The sequence below is a fragment of the Ascaphus truei genome, chromosome 2 (genome assembly GCF_040206685.1).
Source record: "Ascaphus truei isolate aAscTru1 chromosome 2, aAscTru1.hap1, whole genome shotgun sequence".
Taxonomy (NCBI): domain Eukaryota; kingdom Metazoa; phylum Chordata; class Amphibia; order Anura; family Ascaphidae; genus Ascaphus; species Ascaphus truei.
The window spans coordinates 483931193-483958782 of NC_134484.1; the positions used below are offsets into that span (position 1 = coordinate 483931193).

Sequence of the window (27590 nt, forward strand, 5' to 3'; positions counted from 1 at the left end):
AGCTGCTGAATTTGTACAGATGGCAGCGGGTAGGATGTCGTCAGGAACCTGCACAGCAATGTCTGCTACTTGACCGGTAACATTCGGACCTGGTGAATGAAGATCAGATGAATTTGGTGAAAACTGGCCAGCATGAACAGATCCTGCCTGTGAGGTGTTGATGTTGAATTGTGATACATTAGTCATTCTCAAGTAATTAGCTTGTGTTTGCTGAACAACTAATGCTTCGAATGAGGTGTTGATTTTTTGCAACTGTTTAGGCACTTCAATGAAGACTCTGTGGAGATGTGCCAATTGTGAAACTGTTTCTTCCTGCAGTGCAAGCATCCTTTCCAGCACTGTCATCAGGTCAGAATGGCGACGATTTTCTGCTTCCACAATTTTTCCCTCAGAAGCTACAATTGCATCATATGTGGTATTTGCTGGACGGTTTGGCGGTAAAACAGTTTCAATTGGAACCTCTTCATGGTCACTTGCTTGTATTTGTGTGTCTATGGCGGCATCATCATCATCATCATCATCATAATCCTCTTCATCATGTTCTACAAATAAATGTACACATTATTAAATGGCATGTTAATCTCTGCTGTGTTACTATGTAATTCTACTGTGTCATAAGTAACAACTAACATGTTTCCATACGTTTTATAACCTCACATTAAAAACTACCTTGACTTAAGAATAATGTTTGGACTCAGTATGAAATATGAGTGAATGAAAACTTGCTGTAAACTCAGAACTCCTACATGATAGTTAACATCACTAACACAATACATGTTGCCTTACACTTCATTTTCACATACACTAAGTAATCCTATTTAAAGAACATGTGCAAAACAAATAATGAACATGACAACATAACATATAGAAGAGCACATATTATATGGCCACCAACTGATACACTCACCTTCTAGGTGTGTTGAGCTGGCTGACCCAGGTGAAGACACTTGTTCCGTCTCAGGTGACACATGTCCTTCAGGGGCAACTATATATAACAATAACATAAGTTTTACATTTACATGTGTAAATATTGAACAAACAGTTATTGTATGTTCTGTATTTATGAGTACGTAACAGCATCAGTTCCTTAACCCAAAATGTGTGTGTGAAAGTGAACATAAATAGTTGTAATAACAATGTACATGCCTGTGTACTTAGAACTTTTGAGTTCCCTAACATAAAACATACTATGTTTCTGCAGTAATGCGTGAGGATAAATAGATAAAATTTGTACATAAAAATCATATGTTGTGTAGTGATATCAGTATCATAATGTACATAACTATCATGAGATGACCATTCACAATGGTTATCATGAAGGTGGTCATATTGCAAAAAGTGTTGTTTTTGGTAGAGGATATGTGTGGTACATTAATATAAGATGTGGCACACATGAATGTGGCTGTGACTCAACAAGACAACACATGCAGTGTGTGATAATGTGTCGTTGATAGTAGTAGTTCAACTATAGATATGAGTGAACTAATGTGTGACGTACGCTTTGATAAGTAATGAGTTGTTGGGGCATTTAGTAGCTAAAGTGAAGCTTTCAAATGAGTGTGATTAACTTCAGTTGTGCTAGTCAGGTTGTAAGAACGGTATTCACTTCCCCAAAAAGCCTAATCAGCCACACCTTTCAATTACTTGAAACGGGTGAAAATGGTGTGAACTAAGTTGACCCTAAAATGAGGCTGTAATTAGTGTGTGTGCTGAACCCCACCCCCTCTGTTGAAGTGTATGCTGTGATGAGATATTAATTGCAGCTGCTTTAACACAATGGTAGATGAGCTAAATAGTCGTGTGCAGTTTTTAAGTTATGAAAACAATGACATAACATATGATACGTGTGCCTCATTATGCTGTCTGTATATGACTTAAAGCAAAAATGGACCTTTTCATAAACAACTATAGATGTGTTAGTGCAAGTGATGTTTGTAGGCCGTTGCATGCAATATATTTGATGCATGCTTAAAATAGGCAGTAATGTCATGTTTGTCGGAGTAAAATAAATAAAATACTCAATAATATTATACATATTTATGTTCTGTACCTGTAGCTAGTAATAATTTCTCATTAACATGTGTTACACATGTGTACTACCCTGTTGTTCCCCATCTTCGCCCACCATCAATTGCTTCCACTGCAGCAATGCATTTTGGGAATTCACATGTAAATGAGCACACAATGGCACGTGCTATATTAGTTACTGCTTTTAGTAGGACTACAACATATATGTCTATTTTGAGATATATATATATATATACAGAATCAGACATATACATATATAGATGCAGGTATGCTTATATTGTGAAGACAGTATAAAAAGCAGTGTAAATATGCAAAATAACTGTAAGCAACGACACGCCTAGTACATTAATATTTCTCACCTGGTGGAAATTGTGAGGGATAAATTCCTATATCACGGTCACCAGGTAAGCCTTCCACGACGACGGGAAGTAATTTTGCCCGAAGCAGCTCCTCCAATGGACTTAATATGAGACGTTGTGGTGTCGGCCCACCTCCAGTGCCACTAGCATGCACGCGTTGGTGTTGTATTTTCTTTTTCAATTTGGACCTAATATCATCAAATCTCTTGTGACAATTCCGCTTGTCCCTCACATGATTCCCACACGCATTGACACCAATGACTATTGTGTCCCACATTTCTTTTCTGCTTGCTGAACTTGTCCGCCCTTGAAAAACATATAAAATATATGAGGTAAATGAATAATAATAGAAGCACCAGTTTCCTACACTGCTAGCTGTTCCAAGAGATAGCAAACATGCTGTTTTAGGTGTAATATGTGAAGCACATGAGCATTCACTACTAAACCTATACATGTAAGCAAGGTTGCATTCATATTGTATGCAGTTATGGCAAATTGACCGGCTGTGTTTAGTTGTCCTTGTAAGGCATGATAAAAAGCTGTGTTTCCAGACTAATTAACATAGAAAGATATTCTGAACCCATATTTGCATATGAACAAAACTCAGATGACCTAGGATCACATGTATTTGAATAATAAATGTAAAGGTACACTTACCTAGTAAATGTCCATATATACTGTCATAGTGCTCCAGAATGCCAGTGACAAGAGCTGTATTTTCCTGGTCATTGAAGCGAGGATTACGTGGCTTCTCCACACGTTTCTTCCGAGCAGGTTTAGGGTCAGAGCTTGGCTGGTGCTGACTGGACTCTCCTTCTTCCAATGGAAGAGACTCCAAAAGCTGCCCACCAGCAAGCACGCCACCACCATCCACCCCATCAGCAACTGCGCCACCAGCAGCACTCACAGCACCAGCACTCCCACTCCTAGCACCAGCACTCCCACTCCTAGCAACAGCACTCCCACTCCCAGCAACAGCACTCCCACTCCCAGCAACAACACTCCCACTCCCAGCAACAGCACTCCCACTTACAGCAACAGCACTCCCAGCAACAGCACTCCCACTCCCAGCAACAACACTCCCACTCCCAGCAACAGCACTCCCACTCCCAGCAACACCACTCGGTGCACCAGCAACATCACTCCCCTGAACAGTACGTTCACTCCGACGTGTACTCGCACGAGTAGCACTCCCACTCCCACCAGCATCACTCTTCCCACGCTTTGCGGGCATACGTCCAGCACTCACAAAAAACAGACAACTAATATACAGCCAATCACACGAAACACTTCCACATATAAAACAAGACAAAGATGTAAACAAAACAACAATGGACAAAGCTCACCCAATACACAACAAGTCTCTCAGTCAATATGCAAATGTTCAATCAGCTAGCTCTGTGCGTCTCTCTCTCTCTCACTCCCAACAACACAGAGAATGATTAGCAGTACACGTTGCCTTTAAATATGGCGCGCAATCCAATACATGCTTGTTTCGCCTGATTCAGCAAGATTTGTGATTGGGCAACCTATCAGCACCCCGCCACGCACGCCGATACACCTGTGTGTGATCGGCTAATCATCGTGAGAGTGGGCGGATTTGTTTTCGGGTTGATTTTGAATGTATTCGGCACTTACTGCATACGGAGAGGAAAAATCGCCATTAACATGACTAATCGGTAAGCTTGCCGATTTCACTTAATCGACGCTTACTGCATGAGGCCCCATGTCTGCTATTCTGTCCTCCAGGGCCTGGACCCGCGAGTGCGTCTCCTGGTGCCGCTTGGAGCTTTCCTCCATCTGCTCCTCCAGTTCCTGCGTTCGTGTGCCAATTTGGAGAATATCTTTTCGTAGCCCCTCCACTTCTCCCCTAAAGAATGTTTTCAAGTCAACAAGTAAGCGGGAGATCTCTTTTTTTATTATGCGGGACTGACCCGCTGCAGCCGTGGCCCCCTCCATATCTTGTGCCGAATCAGAGTCTGACATTGCCGACATTTCCGCTGCTCCGGTCTTGCCCTGGCCGGTGAAGTAGGCCCTCACATCGGATTTGCGCCGGGATTTTTGTCTAGTCGCTGCCATCCCTCCTCCGGTTTCAGATTATGATCTGGGGTGTGTTAGATGTTGCTGGCGCTAGTTTTAAAATGTCCAGGTTACACTTCCATCTCCAACCTGCCGCGCATGCGCATCCACAGTATCTGCTTTTTATTCATATTATGGAACTGTACAGTATGTTACTATGTTACACTATGACGACTTTACTGGTCTTTTGGCTGCTAATCTCCGACTATCTTTATACTTTATATACTTTATACTTTTCTAGATGGTTATGTTGTGACAAAATCCTGAGCCATTAAAGTTTTGCAGTGTTTGAAATTAATTGTCTGTTTGCGGATGGACCATGTGTGTTTTTTGGTGCCCCTGTCTTCTCCGACTCCTTTGGGGTTAATGATTTAGGTTTGAAACCGCTGATACTAAATACTAAATGCTGTATATTTGTCCAAAAAAAACTGATCATTCCAATTCTGTTTTATATACAGGCACATTCTAAAACCCAACACATATAGATTAAGTAACCTCCGGTCAGCACCTCCAGAGGACCACTGCCCACTGCCAGCACCTCCAGAGCAGCACTGCCCACTACCAGCACCTCCCAGAGCAGCACTGTCCACTACCAGCACCTCCCAGAGCAGCACTGTCCACTGCCAGCATGGATCCACGCTTGTTAAGTGAGTAGAGAAGATTGTTTGGTGTCTTTGCAATCTGCAAGGAGGGAATATCTGATTATTTGGCAGTTATGCGAGTCAAACACCCAAACTCATTTTGTTTCCTATAGAACTATCAGCAGGTAAGAAGATAATATATCTTCACCTCTGTTATTTTCTGCCAGAAGGGCTAGTAATACATTTCTTTACAAGAGGTATTATATTATACCAATATCAGAGGAGGTGAAATCACAAGAAGCGCCCCCACTCCCAGCTTTACAGGATGGATTTTCCTTTTCTTGTTGCCAGGTTTCCCAGTGGATGTCCCAGAGAGGTTAGAGATTAAATCAGAGAAAGAAGAGACAGACACAGAGGAACATGTGACCCCAATAAAGGAAGAAATAGATGGATTTCCTGTTTGTGGTAAGTACGCTTACATCCTCACTTGTCTTTATTCAATATGTTTAAAAATGGACGGAAATGTCTGCAATATTTTGGGAAATAATATTAAAGCGTATACAATTATAAGATAACTGTACTAATGAAAAAAATGATTAATCTAAGGTTATATTTAGGATATTATTGTTATTGAGGTTTGAACATTGGTACAGTGGCGGCACAATTTATTCTAACTCGGCTAGCTCCGCGAATTTCTGATTATCCCGGTCGTGTGCGGTTTTGTGTCTTTTTCGGCCGGATTGAACTGCGGTATTTTCGCGCCTGGGATTTAAGCATTTTACTCTCGCTGTCTGCAATACTGCAATGCCGTGTAAAAACACATGGGGGCGTTTGCGAGCTGTTGTCTATGAAGCCGAGAAGCCGTCCCCTGGCGAGATGTGTTTGCAGCAGAGAGAGATCCGCTGCTCTCTCTGCGCAAACATCGGCACATTAAAAATTATGTAAAATACATTTTTATTCATAGTGTACATGTGCAGGGGGTCTCCGGAGCAGAACCGCGTTGGTTTCAGGTCCGGGGCCCCCCTGCTCCCCGAGATACAGGCCCCGTTATGAGGTGCCGGTATCCCTCTGCATTTAAATGTCCCGATCACGTGACCGCGACATGTAAACCAAGCAGAGGGATACCGGGACCCCCTAAAGGGGTCTGTATCTCGGGGAGCAGGGGGGCCCCGGACCTGAAACCAACGCGCTTCAGCTCCGGAGACCCTCTGCACATCTACAGTATGAATAAAACACACATATAAATAAACAATCATTCCTTACCTTAGCGGCTATCCGCTATGGTAACGAAGCAGCATTTCTGTATTTTTAATAATATTGTACAGTGAGCAGGGGGGTCCCTGAGCCACAAATCAAAGCTCTGGGGACCCCCTGCTCCTGCATAATATTATTAAAATACAGAAATGCTTCTTCATTACCTTAGCGGCTAACCGCTAAGGCAATGAAGGAGTTAACCCACCGTGCCCGCTTTATTGTGGGTAGCGGGGGTGGGTGAAGGGGGTAGTTGGCCCTTGGTGTGAGTTTTGGACTTGCGGGGAGGTTGCGGGTGCACTTAACCCCTTCACGACCGTAGCAGTTAATACCGCATGGTATTTAATAACACTTGGTTTTCATGGGCCAATCAGGACCGTGGGAACCATGACGAAAAATATGACGTCATAGGCCTTTAAAAGCCTATGTCGTCTCATTTTGAAGCCAGACGCCGCGGAGGAAGGACCTCCGGAGAAGAAAGAAGACAAGGGTGTGGCCGAAGGCGGGAAGAAGACCCCGGAAGAAGGTAGAAGAATACAGATGAAGATGGATTACAATTAGAAGACCCGTGGATTGATTTGGATTTTTAGTTTAATGTTTATTTTTTTTATGGTTTTTTATTTTATGGGTTCCTGTGCCTGGTGGTTTTGTACGTGAGTAAGGTGTTCAACGGGAGTCGGTGGGGCCAAGTAATGGTAAGTGAACTAAAGAAATGTATTTAATTGAGCTTGTAAAAATTTTTAAAGGTTTTTTTAACATGTGTATTTATTTATTTGTGGTATATCATTTCTTGCCACTGTATGTATGTATATATGTCTAGAGAGATATATACATACAGGGTAAGAAATGTTGTTGTTTTAAAAGCTTGATTTGATGTGTTTTAAATTACTTTGGCTATGCTGCTATGCTTCAATGTGTGTATAATTTTTTTTACAATTGGATAGATGTAATCCTTGGTATTGTATTGTGTGCTTGTGTTAGCGCCTTGGTTTTAAATTTTGTATTCTGGTTGGTACGTATATTTTTTCACATGCTAAATTGTTCTGTTCCAGGCTTGAATTAGTTAATTGTTTAATTGTTCGGAATGGAATGTCGATTGTTTAGGGATGTAATTAATGAATGCTAATTGATTTTTGTTTACTTGATTGGTTAAAATAGTTTACTTGTTTGGAGGTATTTGTATTTTGCAGAATTTATATGGTGCATAGATTGTAAATAAATGTAAATGCAATGTATTGATTGGAATGTGAGGTTTTTCATTGGCATTTGATGATTTAGATTGTAAGATCAGTTAGGATTATTAAATGAAATAGATTTTAATATAGTGTGTCTGTATGGAGAAGTGTTATTTGTAGTACAGTATGGTTTTGATAACCCTTCTACATTTATTTGCATATTGGTTCATCATGTGTGTGTGTATCTCTCTCTCTCTCTGTGTATATATACAGTATATAGTTGCATGATGAAGCCACTGTACAAATTCATGGGTGAAGGGTGGGTATTGGGCCAGTGTGGCTTAACCCCTTAATTACCTTTGCGGTTATTATCCGATAAGGTGTTTAAGGGGTTAAATGATATCTGAATGTAATTGCAATGTATTGGCTTTGTATTGGCTATGTATTTTGTGGGCAAGACAATGCTGTTGCTGGCGACGGAGACTTCTTATTGATGAGGTCAGTAGCACTTTATTTATTTCAATATGCTAGTTAATGTTTTTAATAATGGGCAAATAATCTATTATCCATATCTGGATAATAGTTATTTTGTACATTATTGTACTGTAGGTGTTGGGGGGGAGGGGGGGTGTATGTATTGAATGTATAGGCCAGGTTTATTTTTTTTACATTCAGGGTTTGTTCCGTGGTTTTGCGTGGGACCTCTGGAGACCACCTGCGAGTCTCCTCGGGTATCCCACGGGTATCAGGCTGGTGGTTCCACGGGTGACACATGCGGGGATGAAGCGGTGGCCTCACATCTGTGGGGGCACCGCCGACCCGTAGTCTGCGGGGATGAAGCTGTGTGGTCCCACTTCTGTGGGGGCACCGCCGACCCGTAGGTGCGGGGATGAAGATGTGTGGTTCCACTTTTGTGGGGGCACCGCGGACCCGTAGTGAGCACTCGTGAGTTCCCCAGACCCCCGTGGGAATCACCCGAGGCCCCGCAGACACCTGTGGGTCTGACCCGGGGCTCCCAGACATCAGCGGGCCTACAGTGGGGAACCCCAATTGTGGCCCACGGTGACCCAAGGAGACCACCTGGGGGCCATGGCGCTTGGCGGGATCCACCAGCAGGCCTCCAGAACCTGTTTGAAAAGGGCTGCTGGTACCCTGTAGGTCTGTCCAGGTGCCCCGCCAGCCCACCGGGGACTCGCGTGGGGCTGCGTTATGAACCTTGTATGTAAAAGGATAAATCTTGTATTTATGGGGGGGCACAGGGGGTGGGTAATGTATTTAATAAAAATAATGATGTTTATTGTGGGTCTGTGTATTGTTTTTATTGTGGGTACTGGGGGTGGGGGGGGGGATGGAGGGTCCCCAACGGTATGTGGGTAGGCCTCCCTTGTGGGTAGTGGGTGAGGGTGGTTAGGCCTCACGGGTGGGGGGGTTAGTGGGGGAGGGTATGTAGGCCTCCCGAGTGGTGGGTGAGGGTGGGTTAACCCCTTAATGACTGTAGCGGTTAATAACCGCTATGGTGATTAAGGGGTTAGAGGACATTACTTTGGATGTTTTAATTTTTGTGTCTGTTTTGCAGCAGCGGAGGGGGCATGAACATAATGGGGGGGTGGGGGAGGCTACGGTATGTGGGTAGGCCTCCCTTGTGGGTAGTGGGTTGAGGGTGGTTAGGCCTGATGGGGTGGGCCATTGGCAGTGACGCGCTGCTGTGCTGCATTATACTGTATACACATCAGGACCCCCCTCCCCCTCCCCACATTTACATACACTGCACGCACAGGAACAAAGGCAGGGAGATTTAAGAGACATTAGGGGGAGGGCGTTTACACAGATTACATTCAAGGCAGGGAGATTTAAGAGACACATTAGGGGGAAGGGGTTTACACAGATTACAGGCAAGGAGGTGGGGTTATAACCCCCTCCCCCTCCACACATTTACATAAACTGCACTCACAGCAACACAGGCAGGGAGCTTTAAGACACATTAGGGAGGGGGAGGGGGTTTACACAGGTTACAGGCAAGGCAGGGAGATTTAACAGAGACATGAGGGGGCCTTACACAGATTACATTGTTTATGTACAGTATTTTAAATACACAGGGGGTGTATGTTGTTAATTGCAATGTTTATTGGGGGCAAATGTCCCCAATAAACATGCTATTCTGCCTTAACCCTTCATTGCCTTAGCGGTTAGCCACTAAGGTAATGAAGCAGTATTTCTGTATTTTAATAATATTGTAGAGAATGAAGGAGAGAAGGAACCCAATATAGCATTCAGGTTCACACTCTGGTGGTAAGTGAATGATTTAAAAACATAATCTTTATTAAACAGCAAATATAAAATATTAGTCGAACGACGTACTAGAGGTGGGTTGATCCTAAATAAAGAACACCATATTGGCTCTGGATCAAAATAAATAGTGTGTGCCAGATGATTTTAATAAACCACTGGTACTGAGTTCACACAGTATTCCTGATGCGGACCTGTGTGGTGGGTGATTATTCCAGGTGTGTCCGGGTAAGTACTGAGATAGCAGGTCACAGGGATATAATATATATAGTACTTAATGGTAAGCGTGACCTAACTGATGGACTTAAAAAACAAATACAATATGTATATCAGTGGTGGTATAGTACAATCAGCTAAGCTCCTCAATGGAGAAGTGTGTGTGCCCCTGTCAGTGGCAGAATGACCTAAGGTTAACCCTCTGCGTGCTATACTCCAGGGGTGTGTGGACCTATATTAACCAGCGTGGTTAGAGTCAGAGATAATTATCCTGACTAAGGTCATGAAGGTCAGTATCCCAATCTGGGAGACGCTGATGATAGGGGGCAGGCTGGTGACTCACAATTAAACAGAGTGCTTATTGTTGTTAAAGCTGAAGGAAACCTCACAGATGCTATGCAGCCCCCCAACACTGCAGGGCAGCTGCAGTGTGCTGTAGGTAAGTTTCCTCAGTACTGTTATTCCGGAACACTATCCCTATAAACACCTTTAGGAGGCTAAGAGTGACCGTCGGGGCACTTTTGTCCTGTGTTAAAACGCACTCGCAGACTACCGCATTAACTCGCGGTCTCTGAGAATCATGAGGAGGCAGTCCTAATCTGCGCGTGTACGTGTATACTAAGGGCCGTCGTTCGACTAATATTTTATATTTGCTGTTTAATAAAGATTATGTTTTTAAATCATTCACTTACCACCAGAGTGTGAACCTGAGTGCTATATTGGGTTCCTTCTCTCCTTATTTCTCTACAGTTTACACCCAAGCACCGTTCATATCATTATTTCACTACAAGAGGCCGCAGCAGGGGTTCCCCTACTATTTCTTTTAATAATATTGTGCAGGAGCAGGGGGTCCCCAGAGCTTTGATTTGTGGCTCAGGGACCCCCCTGCTCACTGTACGATATTATTAAAAATACAGAAATGCTGCTTCGTTACCATAGCGGATAGCCGCTAAGGTAAGGAATGATTGTTTATTTATATTTGTGTTTTATTCATACTGTAGATGTGCAGAGGGTCTCCGGAGCTGAAGCGCGTTTCTTTCAGGTCCGGGGCCCCCCTGCTTCCCGAGATACAGGCCCCTTTAGGGGGTCCCGGTATCCCTCTGCTTGGTTTACATGTCGCGGTCACGTGATCGGGACATTTAAATGCAGAGGAATACCGGCACCTCATAACGGGGCCTGTATCTCGGGGAGCAGGGGGGCCCCGGACCTGAAACCAACGCGGTTCTGCTCCGGAGACCCCCTGCACATGTACACTATAAATAAAAATTTATTTTACATCATTTTTAATCTGCCGATATTTATTTATATTCATTTATTTATTTATTGCGGGGATGCTGTGTGTGATTATTTTTGTATTGTGGGTAGCGGGGATGGGAGAAGGGGGTATTAGCCCCAACGGTGGTTGTTTAGGGCTTGCGGGGGGGTCGCGGGAGGGGTTAACCCTTTCATGACCGTAGCGGTATTAACTGCTACGGTCGTGAAGGGGTTAAGTGCACCCGCAACCCCCCCGCAAGTCCTAAACTCACACCAAGGGCCAAATACCCCCTTCACCCACCCCTGCTACCCACAATAAAGCGGGCACGGTGGGTTAACCCCTTCATTGCCTTAGCGGTTAGCCGCTAAGGTAATGAAGAAGCATTTCTGTATTTTAATAATATTATGCAGGAGCAGGGGGTCCCCAGAGCTTTGATTTGTGGCTCAGGGCCCCCCCTGCTCACTGTACAATATTATTAAAAATACAGAAATGCTGCTTCGTTACCATAGCGGATAGCCGCTAAGGTAAGGAATGATTGTTTATTTATATGTGTGTTTTATTCATACTGTAGATGTGCAGAGGGTCTCCGGAGCTGAAGCGCGTTGGTTTCAGGTCCGGGGCCCCCCTGCTTCCCGAGATACAGGCCCCTTTAGGGGGTCCCGGTATCCCTCTGCTTGGTTTACATGTCGCGGTCACGTGATCGGGACATTTAAATGCAGAGGGATACCGGCACCTCATAAAGGGGCCTGTATCTCGGGGAGCAGGGTGGCCCCGGACCTGAAACCAATGCGGTTCTGCTCCGTAGACCCCCTGCACATGTACACTATGAATAAAAATGTATTTTACATAATTTTTAATGTGCCGATATTTATTTATATTCATGTATTTATTTATTTATTGCGGGGCTGTACATGCATTTTTCCTGCCTCGGATGCATGCCGGGGGTCCCGGTGCTGATATTCCTGAGTATTAGCTCTGGAGCCCCCCTGCATCAATCCGAGCATGGAAAAGGGCGGATTTTCCTCATTTTTTAACGAAACACCTTACTGGTCTTACTGTCGATACATTACTGGAGCGCATGCGCATTACAATTCATGAATTTCTGCCATCTGGCGGACACGCGAATCATTGCAGCCTTTTAAATCCTGAACCATTATAAATTAACCCATCAACCGCGCGTCAGCCGGGGATGACCCGTTGCTGGGAACGCAAAACGAACGTGGCATGCTCCAGGTGAACAGCGGCGCATTCCAGGTACAAGCCAGGGGAAAATCGGTGATTTGTTAGAATAAAAGCTGCCGCAGCAGTAGCTCCAAAATGTTTTCAGCACTTGGGGTCGAGGATTCGTTGGGCGGACAATCAGACCAGTGAAGGTCAGAATTATGGAGCACATTCGTTCTATTGAAAAACTAGATCAGATTCTCCCAGTTTCCAAACATTTTACAAATTGTACATTGGGAAACTTGTCCACCTTTCATTTTTCAGCGATTGAATCTATACCTGTTCCTGCACGAGGGGATTGAATCTATACCTGTCCCTACACGAGGGGATTGAATCTATACCTGTTCCTACACAAGGGGATTGAATCTATACCTGTCCCTACACGAGGGGATTGAATCTATACCTGTCCCTACACGAGGGGATTGAATCTATACCTGTCCCTACACGAGGGGATTGAATCTATACCTGTCCCTACACGAGGGGATTGAATCTATACCTGTTCCTACACGAGGGAATTGAATCTATACCTGTTCCTACACGAGGGAATTGAATCTATACCTGTCACTGCACGAGGGGATTGAATCTATACCTGTTCCTACACGAGGGGGTGATAGAATTAAACATCTTAATCAGCGTGAGATGTTTTGGTTCCACTCACTTAATTCTCTATCCCCTGTTGGGATTAATACAGAATGGGACCTAAAACATTTTCTCTACGCTATATTATTCCTTTGTCCATTCTCAGGTTATATAATACTGTGTGTTTTTTATATATGTAACGGGTATTCCCCCTACCCCAATCGCAGATAGAGTGCATGTGAGGGGGAACCTATATGTTACCAGGTGTGGTGCATATACCTGCAGGTTCACAGGAGGCCTGAGCCTCCGCTGATGGGAACCTGGGGTGCTTCTCTGGAATGTTCTCTCGTTAATCAGCACCTCCACCTATGTAGGATTCTATAGGAGTGTAGAATAGCCCTAGCATAGGAACCCACCCAGAAACCACATACACCAGGGTTATGGCTAAAAGATTTACTGGACGAGCAACACAACACAATAGTATCATATATAACAGTGCAACATCAGCATACACAACAGTATATAGGCCACCCTCTGCCACAAGCTGGCAGCTATAACCTTGCCCCTAACTGGGCTATACCCTTCTTAGCCCCTTCCCAACCCAGTGTCCAAAGAGTCCAAGCCCACCCAAGTGTGTGAACAGGCCTGTCACATGTGAGGAGCAAGTTAAAGTTGGTGCACGTGTGGAAGGGTGTAAATACCTGCCTAGGTGCTCCGGCACCTGGGTGTCTTCGCAAAGGGTCTACTGGCACCGCTTGGTCCAGCGCTGATCTGTACCTCCGCGTGGGATTGGGTCCAGCCGGACGTCCCACCTTAAGGACAGTCTCTGGATCAGCAACACAGCATACAGGAACATGCAGCAAACACTATCACTGTGTCCCTGCACTAAGGAACAGCAGCAGGGCCTCTCTCACTAGGTCCCTACCTAGCACACAGCTGAATGGGCACAGGGTCCTTACATAAGGGCCTGTCCCTATGAACACCCACCCTCACTAGTGGGGAGTCAGGGCCTCAGCTCTAGCCCGGGGGATTTCTGGCCTAGGTCAGAAGCTCTCTGACCCCCTTCCTTCCCCCACTGTCTCCTCAGCCTGAATGACTCATAGCACATTGCCCATACAATGTATCTTCTCCAGCAGGAGAAGCTGCAATCTCTACTGGCTGTCTGGCTGCATGTGACAGGGATCATAGGGCAGTCCCCAGAGGCTGCTGGGAGTTGTAGTCCCCTCTGGGGCTTTTCCCTATGAGGACCGCATGGGCGCCTCTCTAATGGATGCCTACCTCTCTCTATCTGCGCCTGCGCTAGAGTAATGGCCACCGTGCCACTTTCCTGCACTATGTGCAACATCTAGGGGGCCTTCCTGCCTCCCTACACTTTCCTGCACTATGTGTAATGGCCGCCGCGACTGCAAACGTGTACCGCGCATGTGCGAACACACACAAGATGGTGGCGCCCTGTTACTGATGTCGCCGGGAGCCCCCAGCAACGCGCTCGTCCCCACAACCGGACAAAAGTAAGAGGGCCAGGGGGGACCCTGCTACATATACATTTGTTTCTATCATTGAGATACACATGTGTCTCTCTCTAGTCACATTTGATTCGTATTGTATCCTTACTGTGGAAATTTTCTCAGTGCGGTTTATTTATTTACATCTTATTCATTATGTATATTCCCCTTATCAAGATTCAAATTGTTCTTTGCCTTGGTAGTTGAGTTTACATTTATTATATTATATTATTACATGATTATATTATTTGGTGTTACAGTTAATTTAATATAAGATAATTTTATTCTCACCACATCCTATCCACTTTTAAATGTTATACTTTTTCATTTAATTTTTATTGTCCTTATGAGTCTATTTAAGTTTTTTGTTATTGTATTCTTTATTGTGTCCTTTTGCTGGATTTCTCCCCCACAGTTATACTGCCTTCTTTCCGTGGTTACATTTTCCCCGGATTGTTTTGTTCCCATGGGACTTTTTTTTTTTTATTACTTAAGTTTTTATTCATCATTTTTCCAAAAGTAAGAGGGGTACAAAAAGAAAAAAAAAGGGGGGGGAACAATACAACGGTACAGAATTGCAAATAGTCTGATTACACATTAGGAGGGGAGGAGAGTATAGGAAGGGGGGGGAAGGGGACAGCATTTGAAACCACGTAACATATTAACTACCAGGCGAGTTACAACATAAATCATAAATCATAAGTCATAAATCACTCTGTTCAGAATAACCTAGTCTAAATAAGGGGATAGACCTGCATGTCTAAACCAAGGGGCCCATGTTTCGGAGAATTGTGAAGTGGAACCAATTAGGTAGGCAGTGAGTTTTTCCATGTAGACTATATGCCAGATTTTGTTATTGATTTGGTTAAGGGATGGGGGAGTCGGTTGTTTCCAGTTTTTGGCGATGGTGCATCTAGTAGCATTTAGAATTTGGGAGATAATTTTAATTTCTTTTTTGTTACAATTGGTCATTGGTTTTCCCAAGACTGTATATATCGGGTCCTGTGGGACAGTGATTCCCAGAACCCTGTGTATTAAAGCAAACACTTCCCTCCATGTTCGCTGAATTTTTGGACACGACCAAAATATGTGCAGTATATTCCCCCTTTCGCCACAACCACGCCAACATAAAGGAGAGACACCCGGGAGAAAGGAGTTCAACCTGGTGGGAGTCATATACCATCTATATATTAGCTTGTAAATATTCTCCTTAATCACCACACAGGAAGAATTTTTGGAGGCTGCCTCCCAGACATCTTTCCAGACATCAAGGTCCAAATTGGTATTTAACTCCTCCTCCCAGGATGTCATATATTTACTATCAATTGGAGAAAAAGAACCCAGTCTTATAGCACTCATTCACAACAAATGTATAGTGATAAATTTAAAATACTTTATTAATAACTATGAATAAAAAATAGGGTGTTAAAACGTAATTAAATACTGTATAGAACAGCACGTGACTGTATCCTTAAGTGACCCACCCTGGTATAGGTGGGTGGATATGGTATGATCCCTGATTGGTACTAGAGATCAGATGCTATGAATTATAGCCTCCTAAAATATAGGAAAGGAGCCAAAGAGAGCCCACCGAATTAACTGTCTCTATTAGAGTGTATCTGGGCGTATAGTACACTCTAGAAAGATACACTCATAGCGATATGGCATGCATTGCGCTTAGTAAGACCTATAAATGTCTCCCCCCCCAATTAGAGATTGCACTGGGTTCTGTGTAAATTCACCAGCACTATAAAAGCGAGATCTCTATTGGGGACAAAAATGACCTGTTCTCTTAGGTGCAGACTATTAGGCAAGAACTGAGATCAATAGTATAGTGTTAATGAGCTAGAGCAGCTATAGAAAATCACCAAAACACCTAGAGGGTGACGTACGCCTGATTGGGCACTTCTGTAGTACTATAAATAGGGTGATGGTGATATCTGCTGTACTCTAGATGTTAGTGCAGTACCCCTTACAGTCTAGGCACAATATATGCTTAGTTGCCACACAGAACTGCTTTGCACTCAGAAGCAATAACCCTTAGCATAACAGGGTCAGATAGAGCGCAGTAGGTGGAGGCTAATGTATGAGCAACCTCCACAGTGTAGCGTGGGTAACTGTAATAGTTGCGCTGACTGTATGGGTTAATATAAGCACATAGACAGCTGAGAAGCTGCTTAGCAAAATAAAATACAGGTACTTGCCTGCACTAACGGCTAGTACTGAGGTGGGGTACACAGGGGGTTAATAATAAAGTGAGGTCAGAGCCCCAGAATCACCCCATCCCCCCTCACTAGGAGTTAGAGCAATAGTATGCACAGAGTGTAAAGTGGGGAGCCGGTCTAGCTGATGATCGCAGTGTCCCCTACATCAGCACTGATCCTGGTTATATCAGTGCCGATGTGTTCGAGGACCTGCCTGTCTATCAGGTGAGTGGTACAGAGACTCCTGGGAGCATGGAGGGTCCCGCAATAGTAATATATAGCGCGATCCCTAGATGAAAGAACATGCACATCAGGGGAAGCCTAAATGCATTGACGCGGATCAATATCCTGAAGCTGTACTGTTTAAATAAACAAACTTCCCGCGTGTGCAGGGAGAAATTGCCGACGCGCGCGTTTCACGTAATAAAACGCTTCTTCAGGGCACGTAGGGGGAGGTCCCTGCGTGTGAGGTGGGTTTATATAGTCAACGTGGAAATTGGCTGTTAATTCACTTAACCCCTTATGTCACATTTTATATTCATTGAAATATGTGATGGTTAGTCACTAATAGTGATACGGCATATCTTAGGGTCCTAGAATATACCTATTGTAAATACACTGTGATCCATCAATTTGAATCAGAAGTGGTTTTCTCTGAGGAACTGGAACATCTAACCATCTTTGTGGAAGTATGGCTGCGCTTCATTGATGATGTGCTGATAGTGTGGCGGGGGACTGAGGCTTTGTTAAAACACTTTATTGAAGTTCTCAATACAAATGACCTCAACCTCCGTTTGACTCTTGAGTACAGTCCAAAACAAATTTGTTTCCTTGACCTACTAATCACAAAGGATGACAATGGCAATCTGGAAACAACTATATATCGCAAAAAGACAGCCACCAACAGCATACTCCTAGCGAGTAGCCATCACCCAAAATCATTGATTAAGGGAATACCGGTGGGGCAATTTCTTCGTGTAAGGAGAAATTGCAGTAAGGACGAAGACTTCGAGGAAAAGGCAAGGGACATGAAGGACAGATTTACCGCAAGGGGATACAGTCAGAAAATTATAAAAAGAGCATATAAATGGGCAAAGCAAAAAGCAAGATCAGAACTGGTCATGGATAAGAGACTACAGCCGGAGCAAAGAACAGTTAGGTTGATTGGCACCTTCAATAAGCAATGGAAGGTGGCAAGGGAAATCTTAAAAAAACACTGGCACATCCTCAGGGCGGACGAAGATTTATGTGACTCCATACCATCTTTTCCAGCAATGGTCAGTAGACGGGCTAAAAATCTGAGAGATCATCTGGTCTATAGCCACTACAATGTGGCAATACCAAGGGCCACATGGTTACCACCCCGTTTAAATGGAACCTATCATTGCCAAAGATGTAAGGCCTGCCAGTATATGACAGTATCAAAAACATTCAGCAACTATAACAACAAGAAACACTATACGATACGCAAATTCATCAATTGCAATACATCAGGAGTTATCTACATGGGAACATGCAAATGTGGGAAAAAGTACGTGGGGAAGACCCGTCGTCCCCTTAAGACACGGATACTGGAGCATGTGGGCTCAATCCGAAACAAACTGGACACTCCAGTGGCTACCCATGCAAATAGGTGTCAACCGGGAGACCCAAAAGCTATCACCTTTATGGGGATAGACCAATTTTCTCCAGGAATTAGACGTGGGGACTGGGACAATGAATTATTGAAGATTGAATCAAGGTGGATATATACCTTGGGAACATTGAACCCACGGGGTTTAAATGAGGGCTTTGTTTTCAGCCCCATCATATTAATGCAATAACCCTAGTGCATATCAAACCACCACTACCCCCCAGAAGGGACATATGTATGAAAACTCCCATGTATAATGTAATATATGTTTCGCATTAGAGCAGACGCCCATACCTACATTCATGAATATACAATATTATTAAAATCAAGTATAAACAAAATGATGAAAAAATGACCAAGTGTGTTTTAATATTTTCAATTTATTTAATTTATTTATTTTCTTTCACATTTCACAATCAAATTGATGGATCACAGTGTATTTACAATAGGTATATTCTAGGACCCTAAGATATGCCGTATCACTATTAGTGACTACCATCACATATTTCAATGAATATTAAATGTGACATAACACAGTACCCCATAGCCTATGTGAGCAATCAAGACATGAAAGCATCACATATACAAATATCATCAAAGCCATAGTTATTCAGTCCATGATACTCTTGCATTTAATCTGATACATTTGCAGCAGTTCAAGGACACATTGAATCAGGCAATAAGGCTGTTACATGTGTGCATACCACGATAAGTGCACTCCTAGAAGTGGGATATTACATCAGCCATGCACCAGTAATGAAGGGGTTAAGTGAATTAACAGCCAATTTCCACGTTGACTATATAAACCCACCTCACACGCAGGGACCTCCCCCTACGTGCCCTGAAGAAGCGTTTTATTACGTGAAACGCGCGCGTCGGCAATTTCTCCCTGCACATGCGGGAAGTTTGTTTATTTAAACAGTACTGCTTCAGGATATTGATCCGCGTCAATGCATTTAGGCTTCCCCCGATGTGCATGTTCTTTCATCTAGGGATCGCGCTATATATTACTATTGCGGGACCCTCCATGCTCCCAGGAGTCTCTGTACCACTCACCTGATAGACAGGCAGGTCCTCGAACACATCGGCACTGATATAACCAGGATCAGTGCTGATGTAGGGGACACTGCGATCATCAGCTAGACCGGCTCCCCACTTTACACTCTGTGCATACTATTGCTCTAACTCCTAGTGAGGGGGGATGGGGTGATTCTGGGGCTCTGACCTCACTTTATTATTAACCCCCTGTGTACCCCACCTCAGTACTAGCCGTTAGTGCAGGCAAGTACCTGTATTTTATTTTGCTAAGCAGCTTCTCAGCTGTCTATGTGCTTATATTAACCCATACAGTCAGCGCAACTATTACAGTTACCCACGCTACACTGTGGAGGTTGCTCATACATTAGCCTCCACCTACTGCGCTCTATCTGACCCTGTTATGCTAAGGGTTATTGCTTCTGAGTGCAAAGCAGTTCTGTGTGGCAACTAAGCATATATTGTGCCTAGACTGTAAGGGGTACTACACTAACATCTAGAGTACAGCAGATATCACCATCACCCTATTTATAGTACTACAGAAGCGCCCAATCGGGCGTACGTCACCCTCTAGGTGTTTTGGTGATTTTCTATAGCTGCTCTAGCTCATTAACACTATACTATTGATCTCAGTTCTTGCCTAATAGTCGGCACCTAAGAGAACAGGTCATTTTTGTCCCCAATAGAGATCTAGCTCTCATAGTGCTGGTGAATTTACACAGAACCCAGTGCAATCTCTAATTGGGGGGGGGGGGGACATTTATAGGCCTTACTAAGCGCAATGCATGCCATATCACTATGAGTGTATCTTTCTAGAGTGTACTATACGCCCAGATACACTCTAATAGAGACAGTTAATTTGGTGGGCTCTCTTTGGCTCCTTTCCTATATTTTAGGAGGCTATAATTCATAGCATCTGATCTCTAGTACCAATCAGGGATCATACCATATCCACCCACCTATACCAGGGTGGGTCACTTAAGGATACAGTCACGTGCTGTTCTATACAGTATTTAATTACGTTTTAACACCCTATTTTTTATTCATAGTTATTAATAAAGTATTTTAAATTTATCACTATACATTTGTTGTGAATGAGTGCTATAAGACTGGTTCTTTTTCTCCAATTGATACTATCACGTCTCCATCCAGTCAGCACCTCACAGGTTAATTTACAGCAGTGCGGGTTCTCTTTACGTGTCATATATTTATCAGGGATTTGGCTATTTTTGACAGGCGTCAAACTATGGTATAGCCTGGAAGTAATGCCCTTCATAACAGGCTGACGTACACACCAGTCTTCATATAGCGTTAACACATGTGGTTGGTTTGGCTTGTAGATGGATTGGATATAGTGCCTAACTTGGAGAAATCTGAAGAATTCAGAGGAGGGAATATCGTGGCTCGTTTGTAACGAGATGAACGGAGGGACTTTACCTTTGGTGAGAATATCATTAACTCTTAGGAGTCCTTTTTGGACCCAAAGGTTGGATTGTTGGTTATTAGTGTAAAAAGGGAGGGAGGGATCTGAAAACAGGGGTTGCATGAGGGATGGGGTACCAGTCAGTTGGAACCTAACTTTAAGGGAGTCCCAAAGATTACATGCAAAAGATAACACCGGGTTTGTGTAAACCTCAGCTGGTCTGGATTTTCTATTAAGCAAGAGGAGAGTCTTAATTTCGCATGGGGAGCAGATCGATTCTTCTAGTTCAACCCATCTTTTTTTGGTTGGGTTTGAATGCCAACTAACTAGTTGCCCTAGTTGTGCCGCTCTATAGTACTTTTGTAGATTTGGGAGGGCTAAGCCTCCTTCTAGCTTAGATTTATAAAGGATGTCTTTGCTGACTCTAGGACGTCTATGTTGCCATATAAATTTCAGAATTTTATTTTGAATATTGTTTAGGTCCTTCTGACATATCTTAACTGGGAGAGTTTGGAAGAGGTACAGGATTCTAGGTAAGATGTTCATTTTAATAGTGGCGATCCTTCCGAACAAAGAGATGATGTATGGATTGCAGCTGGACAAATCTTTTGCAACTTGGTCAAATAAAGGTTTAAAGTTTGTTTTGTATAGGGATGAGTAGTCTTTTGTTATTTGAACCCCTAAATATTTAATGTGGGTCTGGTTCCATTTGAAGTCAAAATTAAGTTGAAGTAACTTTACCATATCCTTGGGAAGGTTTAAGCTCAGAGCCATAGATTTAGAGTGGTTAATTTTGTATCCTGAGAGGGAGACAAACTCCGATAGAGCTTGGAAAAGGTTGGGGAGGGAGATAAGAGGGTTTGAGAGCGTCAATAGTATGTCATCCGCATAGAGAGCTATCTTGAATTCCTTCTGTCCAACATTGATACCCGTGATATTGGGGTTCCTTCTTATTTGGCAGGCTAGTGGTTCAATTGCCAAAGCAAACAACAAGGGGGACAGTGGGCACCCCTGTCTGGTTCCGTTCGATATTGGGAAAGGGTCAGACATTGTAAAAACGAATAACTCCTTGTCTGACCCATGGGACTTTTTTACCTGGGATACAGGTAGGCAGTGTTTCCTGCGGGGAGTGCCTATAACGTGACACTCTCTAGACTCAGGAAACCATTCTGTGATAAAGCGCCCATGGTGAGAAACACGTCGGAGGTTTCTCTTGTAACATAGGCTGTGTGTCTCAATAACTCTTTTATTTTTTTTTACTTTTGCCTCCAGTTCTTCTTTGCTGCAGTGCTCCTTTTTTTCTTTGTTTTGAATGTGAGAGGAGACCGAAAGAGAGGAGACAAATATTACACCAAGGCCGCGTGCTTGGGAAATTATAGTGCTGTGTCCATAGAATGGGCTTGCAGTCAGTGTACTGCTATGAAAGATGCTATACACAAAGAAAAACCCGCACAGCTGATGCTAACCACAGTGAGGTGCTGACTGGATGGAGACTGATTGTATCATATGGGAGAAAAAAGAACCCAGTCTTCCAGCACTCAATCACAACAAATGTAGAATTGTAAATTTAAAATACTTTATTAATAACCAAGAATAAAAAATAGGGTGTTAAAACGTAATTAAACGGTGTATTACAACAGCACGTGACTGTGTCCAATTATAACCCACCTAGGGCTGGGTGGGTGGATGTGTGCACCACATGTCCGGATACACTAACATTGACAATATCTTCTGGGTGAGTTCTTATAGGCTCCTTTCCTATACCTTTTAGGAAGCTATAACATATAGCAGTCTAATCCCGAATATCTATAAGGGATTTTATTACTACATCCACCCACCCAGCCCTAGGTGGGTTATAATTGGACACAGTCACGTGCTGTTGTAATACACCGTTTAATTACGTTTTAACACCCTATTTTTTATTCTTGGTTATTAATAAAGTATTTTAAATTTACAATTCTACATTTGTTGTGATTGAGTGCTGGAAGACTGGGTTCTTTTTTCTCCCATATGATACTGCTATGAAAGGAATCCAAAAATCTGACAGAGGCTGGATCAGCAGTATAAAAGATGCAGGTTTATTAAAAATGAGGCATCACAGTATACATGCGCTGTAAGATGTAACTCTGATTTTCCTCCAAAAAACGGAGTGTCATTTAACTATTTATCAAGCAAGCCCACAGTTGTTGATTACCTGTTTTCATATGGATTGGACATTATGATATACCATGTTATACAATTTTGAAGGATTTTCTTGAGCACAGATATAGAACTTGTCTCTAATGCTCATCTGCTTGGGAAATTATATGAATAGTATTTGTGACTGACACAGTATGACACAAAATGGAGCAGTGTAGTTTATGTGGGTCTTATGGCAGAAGATTACATGGGCAGTGTACTCACTGCATCACTTAGATTGTAAGCTCTCCAGGGCAGGGATTTCCGTTCCTATTGTCTGATTGTGTTTGTTGCACTTATTGTATTATAATTCCCTGTACTGTATTGTTTCTGCTGTAAAGCGCCGAGTACACTGCGGGCCTTATATAAATAAAGACATACATACATGGGCATCTACAGTATCTTTACACTATAGGTTGCTGTCTGGTTTAGTTGATATTATTAACGCACTAATATGATAACCAGGAGTTCCGTAACTTTACTTCTAATGGACATTTTCAGTGTTAATTATTGGAGCATATACATGTATCCTTAAATAATGAATACAGTAATAAATACAAGTTATATATGTATCAATGATTTCACTGAGAGCTGCTACAAATAAATTTCATATCTTCGGGAACTACCACCACAGTCATTAGGGACCACTGGATGTCCATGTGCAACAATTTTAAATCCCTGGGTGAAGAGAACATTTTGTTATTTAAGTATTGGTGAAATAAATTCTTTAGTGTTTTGGATTTGTAATTTGCGTTCAGTAATTTGATTTACAGATTGAAAACATTTGTTCTGTTTTTTTTGTTTACTTCTGTTAGAGATCGGCCTGAATGAGGAACAGAACTTGAGCTCTGATACATCCAGAAGCTGTCTGACTCCTCGCAGCCCGGAAGTGCCAAAAAACAATGATTCCTGCCACATTTTAGACACGTGCAAGGAACCAGTGCCACATGATGGTGAATTTACAGACCTTGTAGAGCACACAGCAGAGACGGACTCTAAATATGGGTCCAGCAAAAGGTATGCAAGAGATTTAAGAAGAAGCCGCGGTGCTCAGCCTTTTCTCTGTTGTCAGTGTGGCAAAAGTTTCTCACTGGACAGGGACCTGCTCACACACCTTTGTGTCCCCGCTAGGGAGCAAACCTTTACATGTGCAGATGGTGGGAGCAGTTTCTCACTGAAGGGGAAACTTCATTCACAGCAGAAGATTCAGACAGCAGTGACTCCTTTTACTTATACAGTGTGTGGGAAACAGTTAGGTACTAAGTGGACCCTCCTCAGACACCAGAGGGTTCATACAGGAGAGAAACAATTCCCATGTTCAGAGTGTGGGAAACAATTCAATACTAAGAGCCACCTCCTCAGACACCGGATGACTCATACAGGAGAAAAACCATTCACATGTACAGAGTGTAGTAAAAGCTTTTCTCAGAAGACAGACCTCCTCAACCATGAGCCGATTCATACAGGGGAGAAACCCTTCACATGTACAGAGTGTGGGAAACAATTCAGCATTAAGAAAAGCCTCCTCAGACACCAGATTACTCATACAGGAGAAAAACCATTCACATGTTCAGAGTGTGGGAAACAATTCAGTATGAAGAAAATTCTCCTCAGACACCAGATGACTCATACAGGAGAAAAACCATTCACATGTACAGAATGTGGGAAACAATTCAGTACTAAGAGCCACCTCCTCAGACACCAGATGACTCATACTGGAGAGACACCATTCACATGTACAGTGTGTGGGAAACAATTCAGTACTAAGAGCCACCTCCTCATACACCAGATGATTCATACTGGAGAGAAACCATTCACATGTACAGAGTGTGGGAAACAATTCAGTACTAAGAGCCACCTCCTCAGACACCAGATGATTCATACTGGAGAGAAACCATTCACATGTACAGAGTGTAGTAAAAGCTTTTCTGGGAACAAAGAACTCCTCATCCATGAGCGGATTCATACAGGGGAGAAACCATTCACATGTACAGAGTGTGGGAAACAATTCACAGTTAAGAGCAGTCTCCTCACACACCAGATGACTCATACAGGAGAAAAACCATTCACATGTACAGAGTGTGGGAAACAATTCCGTATTAAGAGCACCCTCCGCAGACACCAGATGACTCATACAGGGGAGAAAACATTCACATGTACAGAGTGTAGTAAAAGCTTTCCTACAAAGGCGGAGCTCCTCAACCATGAGCGGATTCATACAGGGGAGAAACCCTTCACATGTGCAGAGTGTGGGGAACAATTCCGTATTAAGAAAACCCTCCTCAGGCACCAGATGACTCATACAGGGGAGAAACCATTCACATGTGCAGAGTGTAGTAAAAGCTTTTCTCAAATGAGCCACCTCCTCACCCACCACAGGATTCATACACGGGAGAAACCATTTCCATGTACATAGTGTGGGGAAATCTTTTCACAGAGGATCAGCCGCCTTACACACATGATGATTCATACATGAGATAAATTATGTGATTGTTCAAAGTAGGGTTGGGCAATATACCAGTTGCATAGTAATACTGCAGTAATAAAAATGGACGGTAACGCAATACTTGCCTTTACTTCTTACCATGGCATTCCTATCAGCAGCTGCAGAGTGGGGGTGGGTCTGGCAGAGAGGCGTGGGGTTGGGGACTGTGTCAGAGAGAGGACAGAGTGTGGGTCTGGTAGAGACGGGAGTGGGAGCGAGTCTGGGAGCTCCTTGACTTTCACATCCTGCAGCTATAAGGAATCCTCCTGCTGGTAATCTTACCCCTCCATATTAACCACTTCCCCTCTGCCATGCCTCTTAACCCTTCCACCATGACTCAACCCCTTTCTTTCATCCCCCTGTATTTCTCTCGGCTCTCATCCGTGCCTCTTGACCCCCTCCTTTCCCATGCCGATTATCCCACGTCTCCCTTTGCCCTATTAATGTGTACAGGAGAAGGGAGGTCGAGGGGGTAAGTGTAAATTTTCATACTGTGCACTTCAAAACTGGAACAACCTACAGGAGACTCTCACATTCACCCCCAGTTTAAGTTCTTACAAAACTAAGCCTGCCTCACATTTTTATCTGTTCTGTAACTTACATACGCCTATAATATATTTTATCTTTAACTGTGCATGCAATGTGTTGTATATAATGTATACCAGTGGTTCCCAATCTGTGTCGCGATTACCAGACGTCCCATTTTTTTCTGTCCTGTCCCGGTAAGTATTTTCTATGTAGAATGCTGCCGGGGGGATTGGATGAAGGAGGATGCCGGGGGCGGGGCTTAGAATGCCGGCCGGGTCGCAGGGGATTGGCTGCAGATTAGAGGATGCCGGGTGCTGGGCTTCCGCTTTGTGCATGGTGAGTGGGGGTGTGTGTCTTCCTGCTCCTGGCTCCTCTGACCCCTGGTGGCCTCCCCTTCTGCCCTGGTTCCCAGCTAGGGGTGATAGGAGATGGTAGCGGGGGTGCCCGCCAGGGGGGTGGGGAGGGCGTTGTACCTCTCCTGGCGCCCCCTTCCCAACGTTCCCTTTCGCGGGGGCGGACAGTGGTGGTGTGCGGTCGCTGCCGCTGGCTGGTACTCCACTTTGTGTGTTTATCAGTATGTGTGTATCTGAGAGTGTGTGTATCTGAGAGTGTGTGTACCTGAGAGTGTGTGTATCTGAGAGTGTGTGTATCTGAGAGTGTGTGTATCTGAGAGTGTGTGTATCTGAGAGTGTGTATCTGAGAGTGTGTGTATCTGAGAGTGTGTGTATCTGAGAGTGTGTGTATCTGAGAGTGTGTGTATCTGAGTGTGTGTGTATCTGAGAGTGTGTATCTGAGTGTGTGTATCTGAGAGTGTATGTATCTGAGCGCGTGTGTGTGTGTATATCAGAGAGAGTGTGTCAGTCAGTCGGAGAGAGAGAGAGTCAGTCAGAGAGAGATGCTGGGTTTTCGGCGGTCGCTGTGATAAAAAGCAAATACTGTGCGGTGGCTGTATCCAGTTTGATTCCGAGATTTGAAAAGATGTGTAGTGAAAAACAGGTTCATCCGTCTCACTAATTATTTACATCAATACATTGTTTTTGTGGTTTTGACATTCGCATTTAATTTTTTTCACTAACCGTAACCGGACCAAGCAACCAACTGCGCACTGCAACTGTTAGGTATGTATATACAACTTTGTTTTCACTTTGGGCGCCGTGGAAAAATCCTGATCGCCTTGGGGAGCCTTGAACCGAAAAAGTTTGGGAACCACTGATTTATACCCTGTTCACTTACGTAACTGTATTTGTAACCAGGTATTATCTGTCATCTTAACTCTATGCCCAGAACATACTTGAAAACGAGAGGTAACTCTCACTGTATTACTTCCTGGTAAAATGTTTTATAAATAAAAATAAAATGGTGAAGAAAGGGGGCTTTAATGTGGGTGTAGTTAGTGTAACATTTTCATTTTAACATTTTTTATTCTTAAAATTAAAATATACTAAAATGTATTTGCTTTTTTAAAATTTTATTAAAAATTAAATGCATTTGTATAAGAAATATGTTTCACAATAAATGACCTTGAACATTTTGAGGACTTTTGCTTTTTTGCTTTCTATTGGGTGTTAA

The 27590-nt window shown here is 43.4% G+C and overlaps 2 protein-coding genes across 5 annotated transcripts in view; one reads left to right on the forward strand and one right to left on the reverse strand.

The window, feature by feature from the left end:
- Window positions 1-27412, forward strand: part of LOC142488046 (uncharacterized) — a 65759-nt gene extending 38347 nt beyond the window's left edge. Inside the window, exons 2-5 of one of the 3 annotated variants that reach the window (XM_075588405.1) lie at window positions 4925-5113; window positions 5399-5512; window positions 23824-24025; window positions 24140-27412. In XM_075588405.1, coding sequence (XP_075444520.1) covers window positions 5095-5113; window positions 5399-5512; window positions 23824-24025; window positions 24140-25424 — 1620 coding nt within the window. In that variant the 5' untranslated portion in view covers window positions 4925-5094 and the 3' untranslated portion in view covers window positions 25425-27412. Of the gene's footprint in view, window positions 1-4141; window positions 4283-4924; window positions 5114-5398; window positions 5513-23823 lie in introns of those variants that run through there. The other 2 variants (XM_075588404.1, XM_075588402.1) reach the window with 2 other exon arrangements.
- Window positions 1-27590, reverse strand: part of LOC142488043 (uncharacterized) — a 444382-nt gene that overhangs the window by 104931 nt on the left and 311861 nt on the right. The gene's annotated exons all lie outside the window — the stretch shown is intronic.